The following is a 19684-nucleotide window of genomic DNA, read 5'->3' on the forward strand; positions in this document are numbered from 1 at the left end:
GTTCGGTACATCTATATGTAGAATGTTGAGAATGCCAAAAAGAACAAAGTGGTGGACGCCTGGACGCAGCCTGCAGCCTGAGGAGAAACCATTAACAATATCAACTATATGTACAACGATTTAAACTCGGATCTCGGCTTGGACGATGCGCTAGAGAGCGAGCGAGCAAGAGAGCAATATATATATATATATATATAGATAGAAAGAGAGAGAGTCTTTGTGCTCGCTCTCCAGCGAATGGATCACATACATATATAGCGTCTATATATATCTCATTTATTTTCGATAATATCGTTTTATGTTTTATTGTGCTGCGGCGAGTAGCGAGTCAGACAGACGAGAGAGCGAGAAAGAGAGTGAGAAAAAGATAGAGATGGAGAAAGAGTGATGGGGAGAAACCCAAAAAGTGTGAATGGCAAAAAGTTATGCGAAGGAGCGAGGGGGACAGAAAGTTGGCAGTGGCAGTGTCAGGCGGATCAGGAGCGAGAGCGAGAGGGAAAGGGAGAGCGCAAGAGAGAGAGAGGGATGCGGGAGGTTACTACCAAGCGAACTCTATATGATGACTATTAACATGTACAACTTGAATTCGGTTTATTACATATTGCATTTACATAATAATACATTTTTCTGTTTTCTTTGTTCTTTTCCATATATTGCAAATTTGCACCGTCAAACAAAATAAAAAAAAAAGAAACAAAAAAAATATATATAAATTTGCTTACTGCTGACAGATCTTTTACTTGTGGATTAAATAAATTAATGATGCGTACTAAATAGTTTGTGATAAAGCCAATAAATAACTGTTCGAATGTTGAACGACGGAGAAACAATAAAATTCTTTTCTTTTTAAAAATGTTTGTTTTCTTCATAATCGGAGAAATATATAGTATATATATATATAGTACATATGCTAAGCAATGTTTGTTGAGTTAAACGTTAAAGTATTTAAATCGGAACAAAGTAAAATGTAATGTCAAAAACAAATCAGAGGAAACAGGCACTCAAATAAATTCCAATTTGTTTTTTTTTTTTTAAATCGTACGCTATTGGCTACTATATAGCACACACATACATATACATATACATATACAACTGGGACCGGAACCGGAAGTGTGTCGGGCAATGCTTACAAACTCAGTGTTACAATAAGTTTACTTTATCTATTTCAATTGCGTTTCGTTTTGTTTCGTTTCGTTTTCTGTGTGTTGTAGTCTATTGTAATTAATATATAGTTTTCGGATTTCTTTTGTTTATTTCATTTCATTTTCTTTTTTCTTCTTTTTTTTGTTTGTTTTGTAGTTTTTCACGAAGTGGCATTCTTGCGAGTTTACTTAAGATCTTGGCTGAATGTGATCGTGTGTGTTTGTGTGTGTGTGTAAGCGAGTATTCTGGATCAGATCAGTCGACATCGCCATTTTGAAGTTCTGCTGATCAACACGAAGAGAAAAAATGTATATATGCATATATATATATTTTATATAGTATGGTTTAATATAACGCTTCACTTATTCTGAATTATCTTGTAACTGCATTTCCGTTTTTTCTTTTGTTTCTTCTTCTTTTTTTTCTTTCTTTTTTTAAATATATTTTTTATTTATTAAACTTTTTTCATTTTTGACGGTTTTAATGTACTTTTCTGTTTCGGTAACATATGTTTTTCTTTTGTTGTTTGTTTCCCCCCCAAAATCTTCTTCCACCGCATTTAATCGTGCCTCTATGTGTAGTTATTATTTTCATTTAATGTTTTTGCTTTTCTTTGTTTGTGTGTGTTGTGTGAAAATTTTATTTCTGCTTTTTTTTTATAATTATTTTTTGCTTTGCACTGCATTTTGTTGTTGTTCATCTCCGTTTTTCTTAGCTACCTTTTCATCTGTATCTTCATCTCCACATCTCGAATTGCCTGCTTTGTGGTTGTTGTTGATGTGGTTGCTGTGGTTGATGTTGTTGTTACGACTGCTGCTGCTGCTTATCTGCTAAACTGCTAACTGTTATCTGCTACTGCTACTGTTAATGCCAATTGCTAGTTACACTCCGACTGCGCATTTTGTTGCCTTAATTATCCAGCCAGGACTCGCGTCATTCTGTATAATCCCACCAATCCTTTTCATATCCTTCGTGCACATGGTTGAGCAGGACTGTGCAACGCTTCTCACAATATCTGCAAATCCAATCGAATGCACAATTAACAATTTTGAATTTCAATTTCAATCAAAACGTATTCACCTGTATTTATCCTGTACTTTCTGTTTAATATCAGCCAGATTTTCGGATGTAATATCACGTTCCAAATACTCGGACAGCTTTTCTGTTGCCGACTCCAAATCCTTCTGATTATCCTCGAATATCATCGATTGATTGTTCTTTTTCAAATAATACGCAAATACGTATGTGTACATAAGGGTCTGGCGACATTGGCAGAGTATATCGACAGCCTTTTTCAGGAATTGCACCTAGAAACCAAAACAAATCAAATTAATAAATCGTGCAACAAAAGGAAATGATATAAAATGAATTTACGTTAACTAATTTATCACTGATTTTTATACCCGATACCCATATAACTTTGTGCTTCCCATCAAATATATATAATATATTAAAGAAATATTTCTAAATGCGAAAAACGTGTACTGCAATAGTGTTTTAGAAGATTTCGTGAACAATATGGTATATTTTTCACTCTATGGTAGTTTTTGAATTTAGTACTGAATCAATATACCAATTAAAGCATTTGGTAAGTTTTCAGTATTTTTGTATTGATTCGGTATATGTATTTTAAGAAAAAGATCCGTGTGGTATTTGCTCTTATTCAAAATAGGTAGAGAGTATCCCACAGTCGAGCACACTCGACTCTAGCTTTCTTACGTGTTCATTCTACTGTACATTTTAACTATCGGTTTAAGGAGTGGAAATAATGATGAGTATGAGCAACACACTTTTATTATAACATCTAATTTAAACACCGAATTCGAGTCTCTTCCTTTCTACTGTAAATTTAAGCTATCGATTTATGAAGAAGAAATAATGATAACGAGCATGAAGAACACAGACCTCGATCTAAGACATATTGTGTTACTTAAACACTGAATTTTAGTTAACAAATTAAACACTTATTTGCCTTTCTACTGTAAATTTTGACTCTCAATTCAAGGATTACAAAGAATGATAATGAGCACACACCTCTATCTAGGACATATTGTACTACTTAAAACTAATTAAACACTTCTTTTACTTTCTATTATAAACATCGATTCAAGGAGTACAAAGTATGATAATGAACATGAAGAACACACACCTCGATCCAGGACATATTGTGCTGTTGCATTTCCTCCATTTTCTGCTTGACCGAAGCATACAATTTGTTCTCAAACTTCATGGATTGCATGTGGTTCATGTAGCGATTATAATAGTGTAAATATCTGTTTCGAGGAATGAATGAAGAAGAATTAAAATAAAATGAAAGCATTCAACATGAAAGAGATAATACCTGGCCAGTGATGAACGTAGCTTTTCCTGGGCATCGCGCGCCGCTTTGGCCTCGTCCTCGTCATAGCGATTGCAATTGTACCAGGACGAACCGTGGGGCTCCCAGGATCCGAGACAGACCCAGCAGAAGTCGTGTTTGCAATTTTGATTCTTGCAGACCATGTGATTGCAGCCGCCATCCTTTTCGATGGTGACACTGCATCTGGGACACTCTTTGGTATTGGCTGCAATCCAATTGGACGTCTCGGAGTCATCGTCGCACTTCTTGATCCACTTCTTCAGCCAGCGACACTGCACCGGATCGTGCCAATTTTCGCCGCAGGCAAAGCAAAAGATATGGCCGCACTTGCAGTGGACGCGACGGGATTCCGCATACGGCACCTTGACCGCATAGGTGCAATCAACGGACGGACACCAGCGTAATAGTTGATTGCATTCAACGAAGCTATTGGTTATCAGCTGCTGGTATTTGACCTTGACCTTAACGTCTGGCACCAAATTGGTAACGGTCACATCATCCACTAAAATATCACAGCCGTGCGCGGCGCACGATATTTTCTGGCCGAGACCCTCTGTAACGATTTTCGTTGTCAGATACTCTCGCCAGCAGTTCAGGCAAAAGCGATGGCCACACTCCAAGCCAGTCATGGACTACAGAGCGAGCGAGAGAGAGAGAGGGAGAAAGGATGAACTATAGTTGAGAGTGGAGAGAATACTATTGTGGAGACTTACATCTGGCGGCAACAATGAGAAACAAATCTCGCACTCCTCGCACTGGCTCCGTGTGGTCTGATAGAGAGAGAGAGAGAGAGAAAAGATGCGTATTAGAGCGAGTCAACAAGATGGTGTGTAGCAAGCTGTGATGTTTACCTTTTGCAGCACCGACTCGGCAGGCTTGTTAAACGGATTTATGACGTGTGCGCATTTGAAGAACTCTTCCGTATTATCTTCGCTGCCATCGAAATATTTCTCCAGCAGCTTCTCCTTGTCCCACTTGAATTGATTCAGCAGTATTCGTGTTATGGGCGTCGATAGCTGAGAGAGAGAGTGAGAGAGGAAATGAGAAAACAGTTCATTATGATTAAGCACAACAGTTGAGTCAGTCGGTTAGCCAGCTTATCAGAGCATTATATGAAATGATATGTACACATATTTATATAGATCTATCTGTATATATATGTACATATATATATAAAGTATGTTGATCGGGTGTGTGACTCACCTTTAGCACACGATTAACCTCATCGATTATTTCGCGCTGATACTGCACTATTTCATCTGTGGTTAGCACCTTATACTGATGGTCATCGGCGTCCAGCTGACGTTCCGTCGAACTGGGCATATCCACCTCCATGGCAAAATCATCGTCACCGTCATCGCCCGACGATACATTGCCCGAATCGACATTGTCCAAAAAATCGTTATCGTTATCCGAGTCCATCACTTTTGCTTTTGCTTTCCTCGCAAAACTTTCTTGTCCTCCTTGTTGCTGTTCTTGTTTTTGTTGTTGTTATTGCTGTTGCTGTTTTTGCTTGCTTAGATGTGTCCGTGGCGTGGGGGGACGGGGGGTTGCTTCCTGCTGCTGCTCTTGTCTTCGATTGATTGTTTGCTTCGCACAGCACACTTACACACTCTCAACACACACACACACATACACACGCACACACTCACAATCGCTCGCTCTCGCTTGGCTGTAAACTTTTTGCTGATGCTGTCGAAACGCTTTAGCTGCTGTTGTTCTTGTTGGTTTTGTTGTTGTTGTTGTTGGTTGTGACTCTTCTTTTCAAATCCTCTTGTTGTGGCTGGTTCTTGTTGTTGCTGCGTTCGCGCGCTTTATTTCTCTCACTGGTTGTTTGCTGCTGTGCTGTTACTGCGTATTTTGCACTAGTTAAAATAAATATACACACATTATAAACACACATGTAAAGTAGTTGCACACACACACGCATATTCACATACACATACAGCTGTAGCATAATTATTACATACAGACAACAACAACGACGACGACGTCACTTGACCTTCGACGTTTCTCTGGGCGCTTTTTGAGACCAACAAAAAAAAAAAACAACAAAATCGCCAAACAAAAAGTTGATGCGACGTTATAGCTAATTTGTTATTGTTGTGATTATTATTGCACACATAATTCAATTTTGATTAAACTCTTTTGAAATTTTATGTAATTACATATTTTGTATTTTGGGGCAAACAGCTGTGCAAATAATGCAATTACAGCTGTCAATGCAAACTTCACAGAGCTCTGTTAACTAACAGCTCGGTTCCAAATAGGTCGGAACTGGTTCGCAGCGCATGTTTATGCACCTGCTAGCATCTTTATCGCTGTTGTTGTTTTTGTTGTCATTGTTTATGTAGCCTATTTTGCTGTTGCTGTTCTACTTGCGCTCTTTATATGCTGCAACGCATTTTGCGAAAATAGGAAAAACCTTTGGCTTTGGCTTTGACACTCTGTAAATGCGCTGTTTCGATTCCACGATTTCTTTTATGCCTTCAAAATCATAATTTCTTCTGTTTTGTCGTTGCTTTTTTTTATGTCGCCTTTGTTTTTGCTTTTCTATCTACACATACACATACCTATGTCTGTATGTGTATGTGCATGTGTAACACAATTCAATGGCGCTGCAAACGCTGCAAAATTAAAACGCCATAAAAAAAGAGTCGCAAGCAAGAAGCAAAGGCCACAATGGACACAACACAACGACAACAATAACACAAGACAGCACAACACTCACTCACGGGGGGAGCCCAACAAAACACGTCTGTGTGTGTCTGTATATATGCGCATACGAATATATGTATATATATGCATGTGTGTGCTTATGTATTTTCATATACATACGTATAAGCTTACAAACACGAATATGTACACGTACGTGTACATGTGTGAATGTGTGTATGCATGTACACGTTTGTGTGTTGCTATTTTCCAATTGGATCACAATACGTTTTAACCATTGTTAATGTCGTAGGTTTTTCTTTTTGCGCGTTTACTTTTTTTTTTTAGCGAAATACGTTAAATAGTAACACACAAATATTGCACATGCACAAGATTTATACACAATTATGTGTACAATTTATACGTATACATTTGCAAGTATGTATGCATATGTATATAGTTCACACACGTATGGCACAAAATCAAGGCAACACATATACGCATGCACATATGTACATATATATGTATGCATACATACATACTTATTTATACAAATACATCCATAACACATACAACAGCTGCAGCAGCTCACTTTTCTAATGGCTTTCCTGCACTTGTCTCCCGTTACTGTTAGACTTGCAACTTATTGACAATAGTTTTGATGAATTTTTTCAATCTATTATTTACTTTTTTATCCTAATTGCAGCACTTTTTGTTTCTTTAAAAAGAGCTTTCTTAAAGCTGCTTTATTTAACAACTGTGTCGGAGTGTGGCCACAGCAAAACTACTCGATTATGTCTTTTAAAGCTAATGATATACCAAAATACTAAATTTTAAGACATGGTTACACTTTTACACTGGCTTCGATAAATTTCAAATCTAGGGTAGGAAGGCGCCCAATTATAAATATCTTAACCTTTTAGTAATTAAAAAACCAAATCCAACAACGTAAGATTGTCTAAATTTTTTTCTTATTATTCCTTTAGATTTCCGTTAAATAGCAATATGTGGGATAATATCAAATCAAAAAATACCGATAAGCCACTTCAGGCGCCTTTCAGCTGACTATTGGAGGCAAGATATCGATAATTGACTTTTCTTTTTACTAATCGATTTTTTTTCTCAAATAATAGATTATTAATTATTTAATACATTTAATTTTTCACTTTTCATTCACAGCAAATTAATGACAATATAAAAAATTTATAAAGACAAAAAACCTGTTTTCTTTTATTTTAATTGGGAAGCAAATGCCAATATATAGCTTTCAGTATTTTAGTACTAAAATTATATTGCAATAGGCGAGACAAGCGTATGTAGCCTGGACACACACCAATCGTGAATCAGCAGATAGTGTGCAGCCAACTTCATGCGAGACCCCGTTTTGCGTACGACCAACTTCACGCCAATCTTACATTGCAGCCAACTTCACGTGGTTTCAGAATTTGACGGTTTCAAAATGGCGGACAGGAGACTATTTGTAAAGCTTAATAAATACAATCACGCGAAGCAACTAATTTAATTCATTTGTACAGACTAGAAATGCATTCTTAATAATGCTTCGTTTCTTTTTCATATAACTCCTTTTCCATAAAACACCCTAGAACAATTGCCATGAAAGGGAAAGAGACAGCATCATACTTCGCTCTATTTCATGATCACTGTAATGAAAGAGAGAGAACGATAGTTGATCCTTTTCATTTCTATGGCAATAAACAGACATGAAACAGAATTGTTTATGCATTTTTATACTCTATTCAGTATTTTGAGATTATGCGGAGTACAGTTAATTAAAAATATCGTTTTCCTCGAGAGTGCTCGAGCTCAAGAAGCCCCCAATAATTAGAAGTTTGTTTTGATTTTGCTGACATATGAAATATTTATTTATTTACCATTAAGAAGCGTTAGTACAACAAATATGTTATGGCAAATTATTAAACGCTGTGTTTAAATTTAAATTATTATGGCGCGTAAGACGTTACAGTTTATTGTAATAAATATATTTTTTTGGGTTGGGAAGCTACTTATTAGCTCGTAAAACGTTACAAGTTTAATTACCCTACCATACCTAATGTAACATTTTACACGCCATTTTTTCCTTTTTTGTTTGTATTGTTCCTACTTTCGGCTTGTAAAACGTTACTATCCTATTTTAGTTTATTTTGTGTTGTTCTCTCCAGATGACAAACATTCACCTAGACAGAAAACACCTAAAATCTGCATGTCAAACAATCGTTTTATTCACATTTTTTACATTGTTTTTTTTTTTGTTTGACTGACCTAGATCATATGACAGGCAGATTTCTTTCTAGTTGGGTTCTAATATAGAAAATTGCTTCGGAAATCGGTTAACACAACTGATTTCGAAAGCTAAAGTGGCCTAAAGTTACCTGGAAAAAAGAATGAAAAATTATTAGCATGCGACGTGTCAAAACAAAGTCTTCTAAATGCCATTTCGATTTTGCATCTCTGTCGCACACACACACACACACACACAAGCTCATCAACACTGAACACGGACACAAACACAAGTCGCGTAATTTTTTAAATAATTCATTGTTAGGCATCGATATGAATCCATTTCGTAGCACTTACTTTGTAAGTGTGTGCTTTCATGGAGACAGAACTGTAATTGAAAAATATATAATAATTATTAATAGGTCACCTCCATTTTGTTTTTCACACACACACGTGCAGCGCAGTGTTGCATGTGTATGAGTGTGTATGCATTGCAAACTTACCATTTGACATCTGACTGTACCGCCAAAATAAGTTACGTTTTCATTTAAGTTCTTGAATTTAACTGACTTTTGTGGCTAACATATTACAACGAACAAAACCGCGAAATTATACAAAACAAACCCAATAAAGACGAGTGGTTGTGTGCATGTCTTTGTGTACTAAAAATTATTATGCCTCTGTATATGTGTATGTGTGTGTGAGTGAATCGAAAATCGACAAAACTTAAAATTATGTGTCCGTTCTTGCCTGACTCTTCCTGACAATTGATACCCAAACAGGGTCCCCGTCATGATCAGCCTAGTAATAAGAGTGACCGAAAGTCACACTTCCAAAAATCCTAGTTCAAGCTGAAAAATACCAGAAATATATCCCTACCACAATTTGGTTGTTCGGCTACACTCTTTAAAATAAAGGGAATTTTTCCCAAATATCCACAACTATGTGTTCCCAATTAAATATGAAAAAAAGTCACAGTCCACATTTTTCATTTTCTTTTCTTTTCAATTTTGGATTTTAATAATAGTTTTTAAAACCAACAGGCGTACAAATAACGAACTGCCTTTAATTAGGCGCCTTTTCACTCTTAGGAAATATACAAATTTGCGAATATGATAATTATTGAAATTTTTGAATTATTTTATTGAAAATAGGGTCTGAATTATCATTTAAATTCCAATTTTATTGAATACAAAATAATGCATAATAATTATTACGTTTTTGTTTGAAACAACTACATCGATATCGATGATTCGATAGTGTTATCGATGTTTGCCCACCGCTAGCGAGAACAGCTGCGCGACAGCAAGCAGCAAGCAGCAAGCAGTAGACAGACAGAGAAAGAGAGCAAAGATAGAAAAAGCCGACAAAACAAAAAAAGAAGAAAAGAAAACGGAACGGTAGTCACAGGAGAAAATAGCATGACCGTTTCAGACACTGTCGACCAATACACGATCATGTCCGGCGATCGTTCGAAAATTAAAGATTTGCTCTGCAACCGTTTGACCGAGTGCGGATGGCGGGACGAGGTGCGATTACTGTGCCGCAATATACTGCTGGACAAGACGGGGAACAACAGCGTCACTGTGGAACAACTCATTGCCGAGGTGACGCCAAAGGCACGCACCCTTGTGCCCGATGCTGTCAAAAAGGAGCTGTTGATGAAGATACGCACGATACTTGCTGAAAACGAGGCGGAAAACAATTCAAACTAGGTTGTAGTAGATAATTATGATAAAATATTAGCATTAAATATTCACGGCATGCGTTGCGTTAATAAACAATGTACAATGTAGTTATTGCTACTATATATATACATATGTGAGTTAACCAGATCTTAAGCCAGACGGAAAACGGTAATCGAATGCCTCCGTTGCATGTTTGGTCGGCTTTTCGACTGCGACTTGACTTCCAAGTAATCACTTTTTCGATTCTTACTTTAGCGTAGCTCGGAGAGCACACATCCTCCATTTACTCTGGCAATCCGTGGTAAATCGGTTTCTGATCAAATTCAACTTACTTTATTCAATTACAATTAAATAAAGAACTTCACTTAAAAACGCTACAACTCAAAAATCTCATAATTTACACAGTCGGGAGAGTAGTCGGTGGACTAGTCCATTACTCAGAGTGGACAGACGGCGCCACCATTGCTGATGAACTGATGATAACTGCCTGAGGCATCGGATGCAGTTTGCTGTGTCACCTCCTCCTCCTCTTCCTCCATGGGAATTGGGGAATCCAATGCCGTATCCAACGTCGTTGTCATCGTTGCAGCTGCTCCTCCTCCTCCTCCACCACCGGCGATTGCCGCCTGGCCACTGGGTTGAGAGTATTTGCGCACCCATTCGTTGGGATGCATCTTCTTCTTGTGGTTGTGCATGTTCGCATGGGACTTGAAGGTGCGCGTGCAGAACTGACACGAGTACAGATCAATCCCTGTGTGCGTGGCCATGTGTTCCTGTCCAAAAAATTTGGAAAGGGAAACATTATTATCATTATTAATAACTTTGGATAATTACTTTTAGTTTTAAAGCTGACTAAAAGATAATACCTAAATTTGATATTCTGTATCTTATCTTGTTAAACAAAATAAAACTGCTTATGAAAAATCTAAATTAAATATATGCATTTTTAATAACTTTGGAAAATTGCTTTTAGTTTTAAAGCTCCCTAAAATATACTCTCTAAAATTTCATATTATACATTATATCTAATCTTGTTAGATACAATAAAACTATATATGAGAAATGAAAAGTAACTATTATTGAAAAATAAAATTTAACTACTACTGCTTTACTTTAAAAAAGATATAAGAAGTTCGATTAATCACTTATTAAAAAACATAGTTATAATAAGAGTTAATCTTGAAGAACAAAAAAATGTGCAAAATTTTTTGAAATAAGAAACAAAAAAATGAAATTTGATATTTAATTCCCTTTTTTATCCAAGTAAAATAATACTTCAATAAAAATGTAGTTATAATAATCATAAATCTTTAAAAAATTAAAAAATGTAAATTATATTCTTTGAAATACAAATTTAAGGAAAAGAATTTTTCAATAAAAAAATAATCATTAATCTTTTAAAGATAAAAATTGAAAATTATATTCTTTAGAATGCAAATTTCAATTTGACAACTAATTACAAATTTAAGATATGATCAGAAAAGTAATAGGTATGCTCAAATTTTTAAATAAGTTTTCAAAATTTTTAATTTTTTTTCGAGTTTTGTAACTTTTTTTACATTTGTGCTTCTTTTTTAGATAAAAAAAAGGAACTAGACACTCGTGAAATATAAAAATATGTCATATGCTCTGAACTAATATAAAATAATATAATAAATATTAATATCAAATATAGTGGTCTAAACTAAAAGTAAATATGAAATAACAACCATTAATTACGCTCAACTTTCGATTTGTGCTATTTTGCTTAAACTACAATAATAACTATTATTTTTGAAATGTAAATAAACAGAATTCTGATTTCTGCAGATAGACAAAAGGTTTGAAATAATGGTTTCTAAGGATTTCTCTAATTTATAATCTCGACGACAAAAAAGGTTATATAGTTATTCATTCGAAGATGTCTTTCTCTATCATCTCTCTCAAATGTTGAAATACTATTCTTAAGAATGTGTCATCTTACTTACAGCGAGAGCGCGCGGCAACTTGAACTCCTTGCCACAGAGTGTGCAACTGTGCCGCTTGGCGGAGTGATGGTAACGCATGTGGCTGCTCAGGGCCACACGAGATGCCTTCTCGGCACTGCAGAGCAGACAGCGATACTTGTTGTTGCCCTCGCGATCATCGTGCCGCGCCAGATGCTTTCGGAGACTGCGCTCATCTCGCAGCCAGCGGCTGCATAAATTGCACTGCACCTCGGCAACGGGACCATCTGGATGCAGTGCCTTCTTGTGGATGAGAAAGTTGGCCTTTGAGCGAAAATTGACGCCGCAAATGTCACAGATGATCAGCGTGAAGTCCGATGTATGCATGCGTTTCACATGCGCCGTCAGCTCCAGTTTGGTGCGGAAGCTATAAATACAGAAGATGCAACATATAAATAGAGAGTTCTTGATATAAAGTATTTGAATATGCTAAGCAATGGTTGAAATCCATGTTGTGGTTTGTGTATGTGCATCTTTTGGGTTTCATATCTTATATCTTAATTTTAAAGTTGTGTACGACAACTAGAGTGTCACTCACGTCTTGCTACAGGTGTCGCATGCCTCGGTGCGTTCGGTGCCCTTGTGTCCCTTGATGTGCATCGTCAGGAGAAACTTTTTGGCGAATCGCGCCTCACAGATGCCACACTGATGCACCAACTGCTGCTGATCGGAATGAAAGCGCAGCATATGCATGTCCTGGCTGTTGCGATTGAGGAAACTCTTGCGACACGGCTTGCAGCTGAAATACTGCGGATCCTTGTGATAATGCAAGTGATCCACATATAGCGTTCGCTTCTTGTAGCGATTATTGCAGCATTCCATGTAGCCTGTGCATTTGTGCGCTGCCCGAAAGTGTCGCTTCAGTTCGATAAAGTTTTGCAACGGTGCCGCACAGAGGCAACAGTCGAGCTTCACATTGGCCGCAATATAGTCATCCATCTCCTTGATGCTGCTGCGTTTCGCTATCAACTTCTCGCCATCCATTTTGGGACGCTTTACTTTCGGCGACGCGCCTTTCACAGCGCCCTTTGGACGTCCACGTTTGGTCGCAACTGGCGACGCAGTAACAGACGCTGCTTTGGGTGCAGGTGCAGGTACAGGCACAGGATCAGGTTCAGTCTGTGTGACAGAGGCGGCTGCATTGCGTCGCAACTCACGGGAACGTGCACGAGATTCACGCAATGAGGTAACAACAGTTGATCGCACTTCTTTGGCCGCCGCCGTCTGACGCGTCTTGCCTTTGCGCTGTTTGGGCGTGGCAGTCGATGGAGCCACAGGCTCAAACTCCTCCTCATCGGCAAAGGCATCTCCTTCCATCGCATAATCCGCATAGCCAGCGTCCTCATCCTCATCATCGTCGTCATCATCGTCGCTGTTTAACTGCTTGGCAACCTGATCGTTTACATCGATTTCGGGTTCGCAGAGTATGTGATCCTTGACATCGTTGTCAAAGCTAAGCGATAGCTTGGAGTCCCCAACACCCGGTGTCGCCTCGGTGTTCCAAACAACAACAGCGGGTTCAGGCGGCGGCTCTGGTTCCGTTTTCAATAGCAGCATCTGTTGCTGCTCTGCCACCATGATGCAGAACTGTTCGAATTCGGTGAGATAACGCCAGCATGGTGTGCACAGTCGATTTGATATGTTATCATTCACACTCAGCTGACCAATAAGAATTTTCGTATTATTTACTGCATATTGAGTTGAGACTTGTGTGGGAAGTTTACCTCGAGCTGTAGATATTTGGCTATCAACTTGGGCAGTCCGTGTTCGGCATCGCTGTATATGCTGATGGACACCGAATTCTCCAAATCGCACAGGCACAAACGGCATATCATGATACGCTCTTTCTAGTTAGTGTATTTGCCAGTAAATTGAAATAAAACAAAAATTTCGGCAGCCAGCAGGCAGCAGGCAGCGAGTAAACAACAATATGCTACAATCGATTTCTAGCTGCTGCTATCGATAGGCGTGTGTGCAACGGCACCTGTGACATCAAAATACCAAACATTCAACACATGTGGTATATTTTCAGTGCTGCGGCCACACACGCTGCATAACACCAAATAAACACACGAAACAAAACTCGAGTTGTGTCGTACTTTATTTTTTTTTGAGTGACAATTGAAAAGTATTTGGCACAGAATGCAGAAGAAGCCGCTGAATGCGAATACGCTGCTGGATAAGCTGCATCGCGGCGCCGTCTACGCCTGCATCGGCGTCACATTATATGGCACATATATGCTCGGCATGCGCTATTATCATTACTACACTGTGATCCGGCCGGAAAAGCAGCAGGCAGAGCTGAAGCTGCTGGACGAGGGAGCGCACGACAAGGCCAAGGAGCTGAAATATTGAGAGGCTGCAAACCTCTACCAATTACCAATTGTTTGTTAAGTGTTAATAAATAAATGCGAACGCATAGTTTAATGTTTTGTTTATCTCCCATCTCCCATTCAGCTGTTGTGTAAGACCTTGGAGCGTACTCTTAGTGACTGTGTGGATCGTAAATCGTTCACAGTTGCAGTCTGTCTGTCGATAATCTTGTCAAGCTGCTCGTGACTGTGATTTTGCAAAGAGTCAGCTGAACAAAACTGGGCAACTTCCGCTTGCCACAGAGCTGTGCAACGCAGCGCAGCGCATCGCGTGCATTAACCTCTTGCATTAGCTTCGATGCAACGTTCGTTGCAGCAGCAGCTGCGTCTTCCATATCAATTGTGGTATAAACATTAGCAAACGCCGAGACAATGGCAGCAGTGCCCACCCACTTTTTGGTCACATTTGTTGGGCGAGTATGCCCAACTATCAACTACCCGGTAGTTAGTTTAATCTACATATTTATAGTGTAAGAGTATTTTAAATTTCTGTCAGGCGAGAAAACATTAATATTTTTGTTTTTGAAAATTCATACACAGATTTTAAACGGAATGAATGAAAATTTAAATGAACCACTCAAGATTCTAAGGGTTTCAGTTTAATACGTATGTATTTAAAAGATTATCTGCAAAGTGTGGCTTAACAATTTTAAAGATTATTTACAAAGACTTTCTTTATCACTTTCTGTAGCATGTATTAAATGTATTATCATACAAATGAATTTATACAAATTCTTAAAAGGAATTATCGTCCATTATCAATTGCTATTTTAGGAAAATCTTTTTTTTTTCGAGAATAGCATAAGCAACTTTATATACAATTATGTTAACTATTTGTTAAATCATCTGCAGAAATAATTTTGAAGCCCATCTCAATACAAAAGGCATTATAAATTGTTGATGGAAATTTTTTTTTTTTTAGATTTTCGATTTTTTTAGGAAGGAAAACCTATTATCATAATTTTTAAATTAGGATAAACTCAAGGTGCCAAATTAGGTAGGGAAGCGTAGAACCTTATACAAAATTGAATCGACTTCGCTATATCGATGGATCGGATTTGACTCACTAAGTTATCATGCCCCTTTTTACCCTTTCGGCTGAGTATCATAAAATAAAGTTGCCAATTTGCCAAAGTCTTGTCTATGCTTCATTCAACAATGTTGCCGTTGCCTCAGTCTCATTCATAGCTGACAATAGCAATTACAATTAACTACGTGAAGAGAGGCTTGGCTTAGCTGAGCTTAGCTTAACTTGGCTATCGCAATCGCTTCGCCTTCGTCTGCGGCTGCTGCAACTGTGATTGCAACTGCAACTGCGGTCAAGGTCGTTCTTCCTTTATTATGCTGATGATGATGACGATGATGATGATGATGACTGCAGCTTGATCCGCCCAAAGCTCCCTCTGGGCAATAGAGAGTGCGTCAGAGAGAGAGAGCAAAAGCACATTGTAAAGTCGTGCACTTTGGATCGATTCGATAAGCGTTTCCGCTCTTTTCCTTCCACCCGTTCTCCAATTGGATTTGCAATGATCTGACAGCGATCTGACTGGAATCGTTATAGTGCCTCGGGCATTATGAGACCCTGATGGCATACCCTGTAATTTGGGCTACTAATGCTAAGGGGAGTCCATGTGAAAATATTGAAGAAAACAAATAAAATTTATACAACACATTAGAAGCGCATTTTCATTTAAATCTTAGGGAATTTTTCTATGAAATATGACTATAGGAATTCAATAATAATAAAATTAATAAACTAAAATTTAAATACATATTTTTTAAAGCGCATTTGTAATTAATTCTTTGACTATAGGAATTCAATTCTTAATAATTAAATAAAATAAAATATATTAGTCACAAAATTATAAAGAATACTCTGAAATTTAAGCTGCCAATTGCTTGAAGCTAATTTAAGAATATTTTCTAATTTAAATATGATAATTTTTGAGATTTAAAAATTGATTGAAAATTATATTTTATATTTATTTATTATATTTTACATACATTTTGCAACATTTTTTTTTTTTGAAAATTTAGAAAAAGCCTGTTTTAAATATTTTATGTTTTTTCTGTATTGTAAATGTTTAATTAAATATTCAAAATTTTACAATCTATGCACGAACAATAATTTCAATATTATCTATTAAGTTAAAGCTGATCAATTTTTGCGCTAGTTTTGAGAGTGTTTTGTTAAAGTTTCGATTTTGAATGTTTCGATTAAAAATTCTAATAAAAATAATAATAATAATAATAATAATAATAATAATAATAATAATAATAATAATAATAATAATAATAATAATAATAATAATAATAATAATAATAATAATAATAATAATAATAATAATAATAATAATAATAATAATAATAATAATAATAATAATAATAATAATAATCAAATAATAATAATAATAATAATTGTTGCCAAACTTTTAAAAATTTTATTTTCTTCGTTGTTACATTTTTTGAAAATTTAGAAAAGAAAACTTAATATTTGTTAATTTTTATTTACTGTGAATGTTTTGATTAAAAAACTTAATATTTGTTTATTTTTTTTTACTGTGAATGTTTTGATTAAAAATTCTTTAATATATTTTCTATAATTATTTTAATTTTTGTATTCAATTCTTTTAAAATAAAACTGACAAATTGTTGCCAAAGTTTTAAAAACACATAAAAATTACTTTTCAGATTACAAAATGTATATATTTTGTATTATACATAAATTTTGTTAGATTTTTTGAAAATTTAGAAAAAAACAACTTTAAATATTTAAATCCGATGAAATTTTGTAATAAGTTGTTTTCCAATAAAACTGACAAATTGTTGCCAAAGTTTTAAGAATTTAAAAAAAAACCGACTTTTTTATATGTTTAATGAATAAATCCAGTTTGATATTGAAATCTTGGTTAAGCGAAAAGTCGTGCGAAATGGTTTTGGGAAAATATTGCGAAAACTTATTTGAAAGCGTTTGGAAACTTACGCGATTTACTATTTATAGAGTTGAATGCAGTTTGTTCATGAATATGTTGAGGGCTTTTAGCATGTGATAACATCATTGGTATCTCAGTCGTGCCTCTGCTTTTGCTATTTTGTTATTGTAATTGATTGTTTGCCCCATTGTTGTTGCTGTTGTTGTTGTTGCTGTCGATTTAATTAAAAATGCCAAAAACAATTGTGGAATAAATAAGTTTTGCAAATTACAAATGCATTTCCCACGGGGTTTCTGCCATTTGACTTGCCACACAACGAGCTGCCAGTCGCGCCCCTAAACGCGTGTGTTGCTGTTGCTGTTGCTATTGCTGTTGCTGCTGCATGTTGCATGCGTCTGTTGCACACACATGTTGCCAGCCAGCCAGCTATCGCATGTCTAGTGAAAGCGTCATTTGATCTGTGTTGTGTGTGTGGAACGCATTAACTGTGTCAACATATGAATGTGGATCGTATTGCATCCCTTCTCCCTCTAACCAAACACAACTTGCAACAACTTCCGTTAAGAGTGCAACAATTACTTAACAAGCATTTTGTGCAATCGCTGACAAGTTGTTAGAGTTGTTCTAAGCCCACAAAAACGTTAGTTGCAACGCCCACCGGGCTAAGTTGGCCCAAAGCTCACCATCCGTCTGTCTGTCCGTCCGTCCGTCCGTCCGTCCGTCTGTCTGTCTGGCTGCTGACCTTTTGGGCCGTCGCTGTCGATGAGCTGCAGCAGCAGCAGCAGCTCCGAGCTGAGCATAAGCAATATTTGATTTCAGCTCGAGCTGAAATTGAAGCCCCGTCATGCACGGCAACAATCGACGTTGTTGTTATTGTTATGATGGCTTTTTGCATAATTGTTAACTGTAGCAAGCACATTGGCCCAGGCCCAGGCCCAGGCCTCTCGCATAACTATAAAAGCCCTGACACGCTGCCAGACAATCAACAAATCAGCTTCAGCTACAATCGTGTTAACAGCAACAGCAGCAGCTCCTTATCCTTATCAACCAACAACATGAAGTATCTGGTAAGCAGTTGGCAAAACCAAAAAAAAAAAAGGAAAAGGGAAAACCTATTTTCTTATCCTATATTTCCCCAGTGCGTTTTCATCATTTTTGCCATGTGCCTGGCCCATTGCCTGGCTGCCATCGCGGAGCCAGTCGCCGCATCCTCGCCGGACGCTGAAGTCGAATCGGTGGTGGGGGAGAAGAAGACGGAGAAACGTGGCATCTATGGCTTTGGATATGGTCACTATGGACACGGCTATGGCGGCGGCTATGGACACGGACATGGTCATTATGGCGGCTATGGCTTTGCCAGTCCCTATTATGGCGGCTTCGAGTATGTGCATCATGCCACACCCTACTATGGTGGCCATCATGCCAGTTTCTATCCTTATCATCATGGTCATTATGGTTACTATTAAGGGAAGCCAGCAACAATCACAACAAGAGTAACAACATTCCATTTTATCAACAATTGCGTCCCACCACGCTCATCGCTGCACCATCACAATGCATAAGTAATAATAATAATTCAATTTTTTTTTTTTTTTTTCTGTTTCATATCATACGCTATGAATAAACAAAATGTCCTTTGAACGCTTAACAAAAACCTCGTGTATTTGAATTGGCGCCATACAAAAATCGAACACTTCGGTTAGTATTCGAAATCGATGACATTACGGGCAGCAAAACTGATGACACGCTATCGATTGTCGATTCCTTCAAAATTGATAGTTGTCGCTCCATCATTTTTGTTGATCGTCTTTAGAAACGATCAATTGATTCGTAAAAAAACTTGTGCCGTACCAAAATCGATGTTTTCGAAAATAATTCAAATTGTAATTGAGAAAGCATAGTGAAATCGTAAACGTCATAAAATATACCATTTTGGTATAAAATACAACAAATTACCAGATGTGCTTTTTTGGTAATTCTTGAGTTTCAAACTGCAGTCATTTAATAATCTTTGCTTCATCTTCATTCGGGTAAAAATTCCGTTACTCGATTATCAATTTGTTAAAATATGCTATTCTCGAAAAACAGTTTCAAACCCAGTATACATTAAATAAAAAATAAAACTAATAATAACATGCTGCTTAAAATTACGCGCCTACATGCAACAATTTTGTAAAATATACATCGCAGATCACATGAAGTGTGGCCACTATCTATCTTTCTATCTTTAGGTATATTTCAGTATATTTTAGCAATTTTGCTTGTGGTAACACGCGCACACAGCTGTTAAATGAAATAGCTTTAAGCTCTT

General features: G+C 37.0%; 5 protein-coding genes and 1 long non-coding RNA gene across 8 annotated transcripts; 3 read left to right on the plus strand and 3 right to left on the minus strand.

Annotated features, from left to right (window-relative positions):
- Positions 1-1572: 1572 nt before the first annotated feature.
- Positions 1573-6945, minus strand: LOC132795482 (E3 ubiquitin-protein ligase ariadne-1). 3 transcript variants are annotated; one of them, XM_060806218.1, is made up of 8 exons: positions 6845-6945; positions 4706-5367; positions 4354-4518; positions 4216-4272; positions 3485-4134; positions 3293-3416; positions 2224-2450; positions 1573-2158 (listed from the first exon to the last, which is right to left on the minus strand). In XM_060806218.1, exons 2-8 carry the CDS (start codon positions 4922-4924, stop codon positions 2077-2079), a joined length of 1524 nt encoding a protein of 507 aa, XP_060662201.1. In that variant the 5' UTR covers positions 4925-5367; positions 6845-6945; the 3' UTR covers positions 1573-2076. The 3 variants fall into 3 exon arrangements, with proteins under 3 accessions (XP_060662201.1, XP_060662200.1, XP_060662202.1); XM_060806217.1 differs by having other exon boundaries at positions 6750-6930; XM_060806219.1 differs by having other exon boundaries at positions 6731-6930.
- Positions 6946-8373: 1428 nt separating this feature from the next.
- Positions 8374-9139, minus strand: LOC132796928 (uncharacterized). Its single transcript, XR_009633610.1, has 3 exons — positions 8899-9139; positions 8753-8783; positions 8374-8547 (listed from the first exon to the last, which is right to left on the minus strand). It is a non-coding gene; the product is annotated as an uncharacterized LOC132796928 (long non-coding RNA).
- A 575-nt stretch (positions 9140-9714) lies between these two features.
- On the plus strand, positions 9715-10190 carry LOC132795981 (enhancer of yellow 2 transcription factor). The gene has a single exon (XM_060806966.1). The coding sequence runs from the start codon at positions 9817-9819 to the stop codon at positions 10108-10110; it is 294 nt and encodes a 97-aa protein (XP_060662949.1). The 5' UTR covers positions 9715-9816; the 3' UTR covers positions 10111-10190.
- Positions 10191-10424: 234 nt separating this feature from the next.
- Positions 10425-14009, minus strand: LOC132795980 (transcription factor grauzone-like). The gene is made up of 4 exons (XM_060806965.1): positions 13793-14009; positions 12607-13727; positions 12051-12435; positions 10425-10856 (listed from the first exon to the last, which is right to left on the minus strand). The coding sequence occupies exons 1-4, from the start codon at positions 13901-13903 to the stop codon at positions 10521-10523; spliced, it is 1953 nt and encodes a 650-aa protein (XP_060662948.1). The 5' UTR covers positions 13904-14009; the 3' UTR covers positions 10425-10520.
- A 90-nt stretch (positions 14010-14099) lies between these two features.
- LOC132795982 (uncharacterized) lies at positions 14100-14489 on the plus strand. Its single transcript, XM_060806967.1, has one exon. It carries the CDS (start codon positions 14211-14213, stop codon positions 14421-14423), a length of 213 nt encoding a protein of 70 aa, XP_060662950.1. The 5' UTR covers positions 14100-14210; the 3' UTR covers positions 14424-14489.
- Positions 14490-18340: 3851 nt separating this feature from the next.
- LOC132797381 (chorion class B protein M3A5) lies at positions 18341-19570 on the plus strand. Its single transcript, XM_060809117.1, has 2 exons — positions 18341-18440; positions 18513-19570. Exons 1-2 carry the CDS (start codon positions 18429-18431, stop codon positions 18837-18839), a joined length of 339 nt encoding a protein of 112 aa, XP_060665100.1. The 5' UTR covers positions 18341-18428; the 3' UTR covers positions 18840-19570.
- The last annotated feature ends 114 nt before the right edge of the window (positions 19571-19684 follow it).

Source organism: Drosophila nasuta, chromosome X (assembly GCF_023558535.2).
Source record: "Drosophila nasuta strain 15112-1781.00 chromosome X, ASM2355853v1, whole genome shotgun sequence".
In the NCBI taxonomy this organism is placed as follows: Eukaryota; Metazoa; Arthropoda; class Insecta; order Diptera; family Drosophilidae; genus Drosophila; species Drosophila nasuta.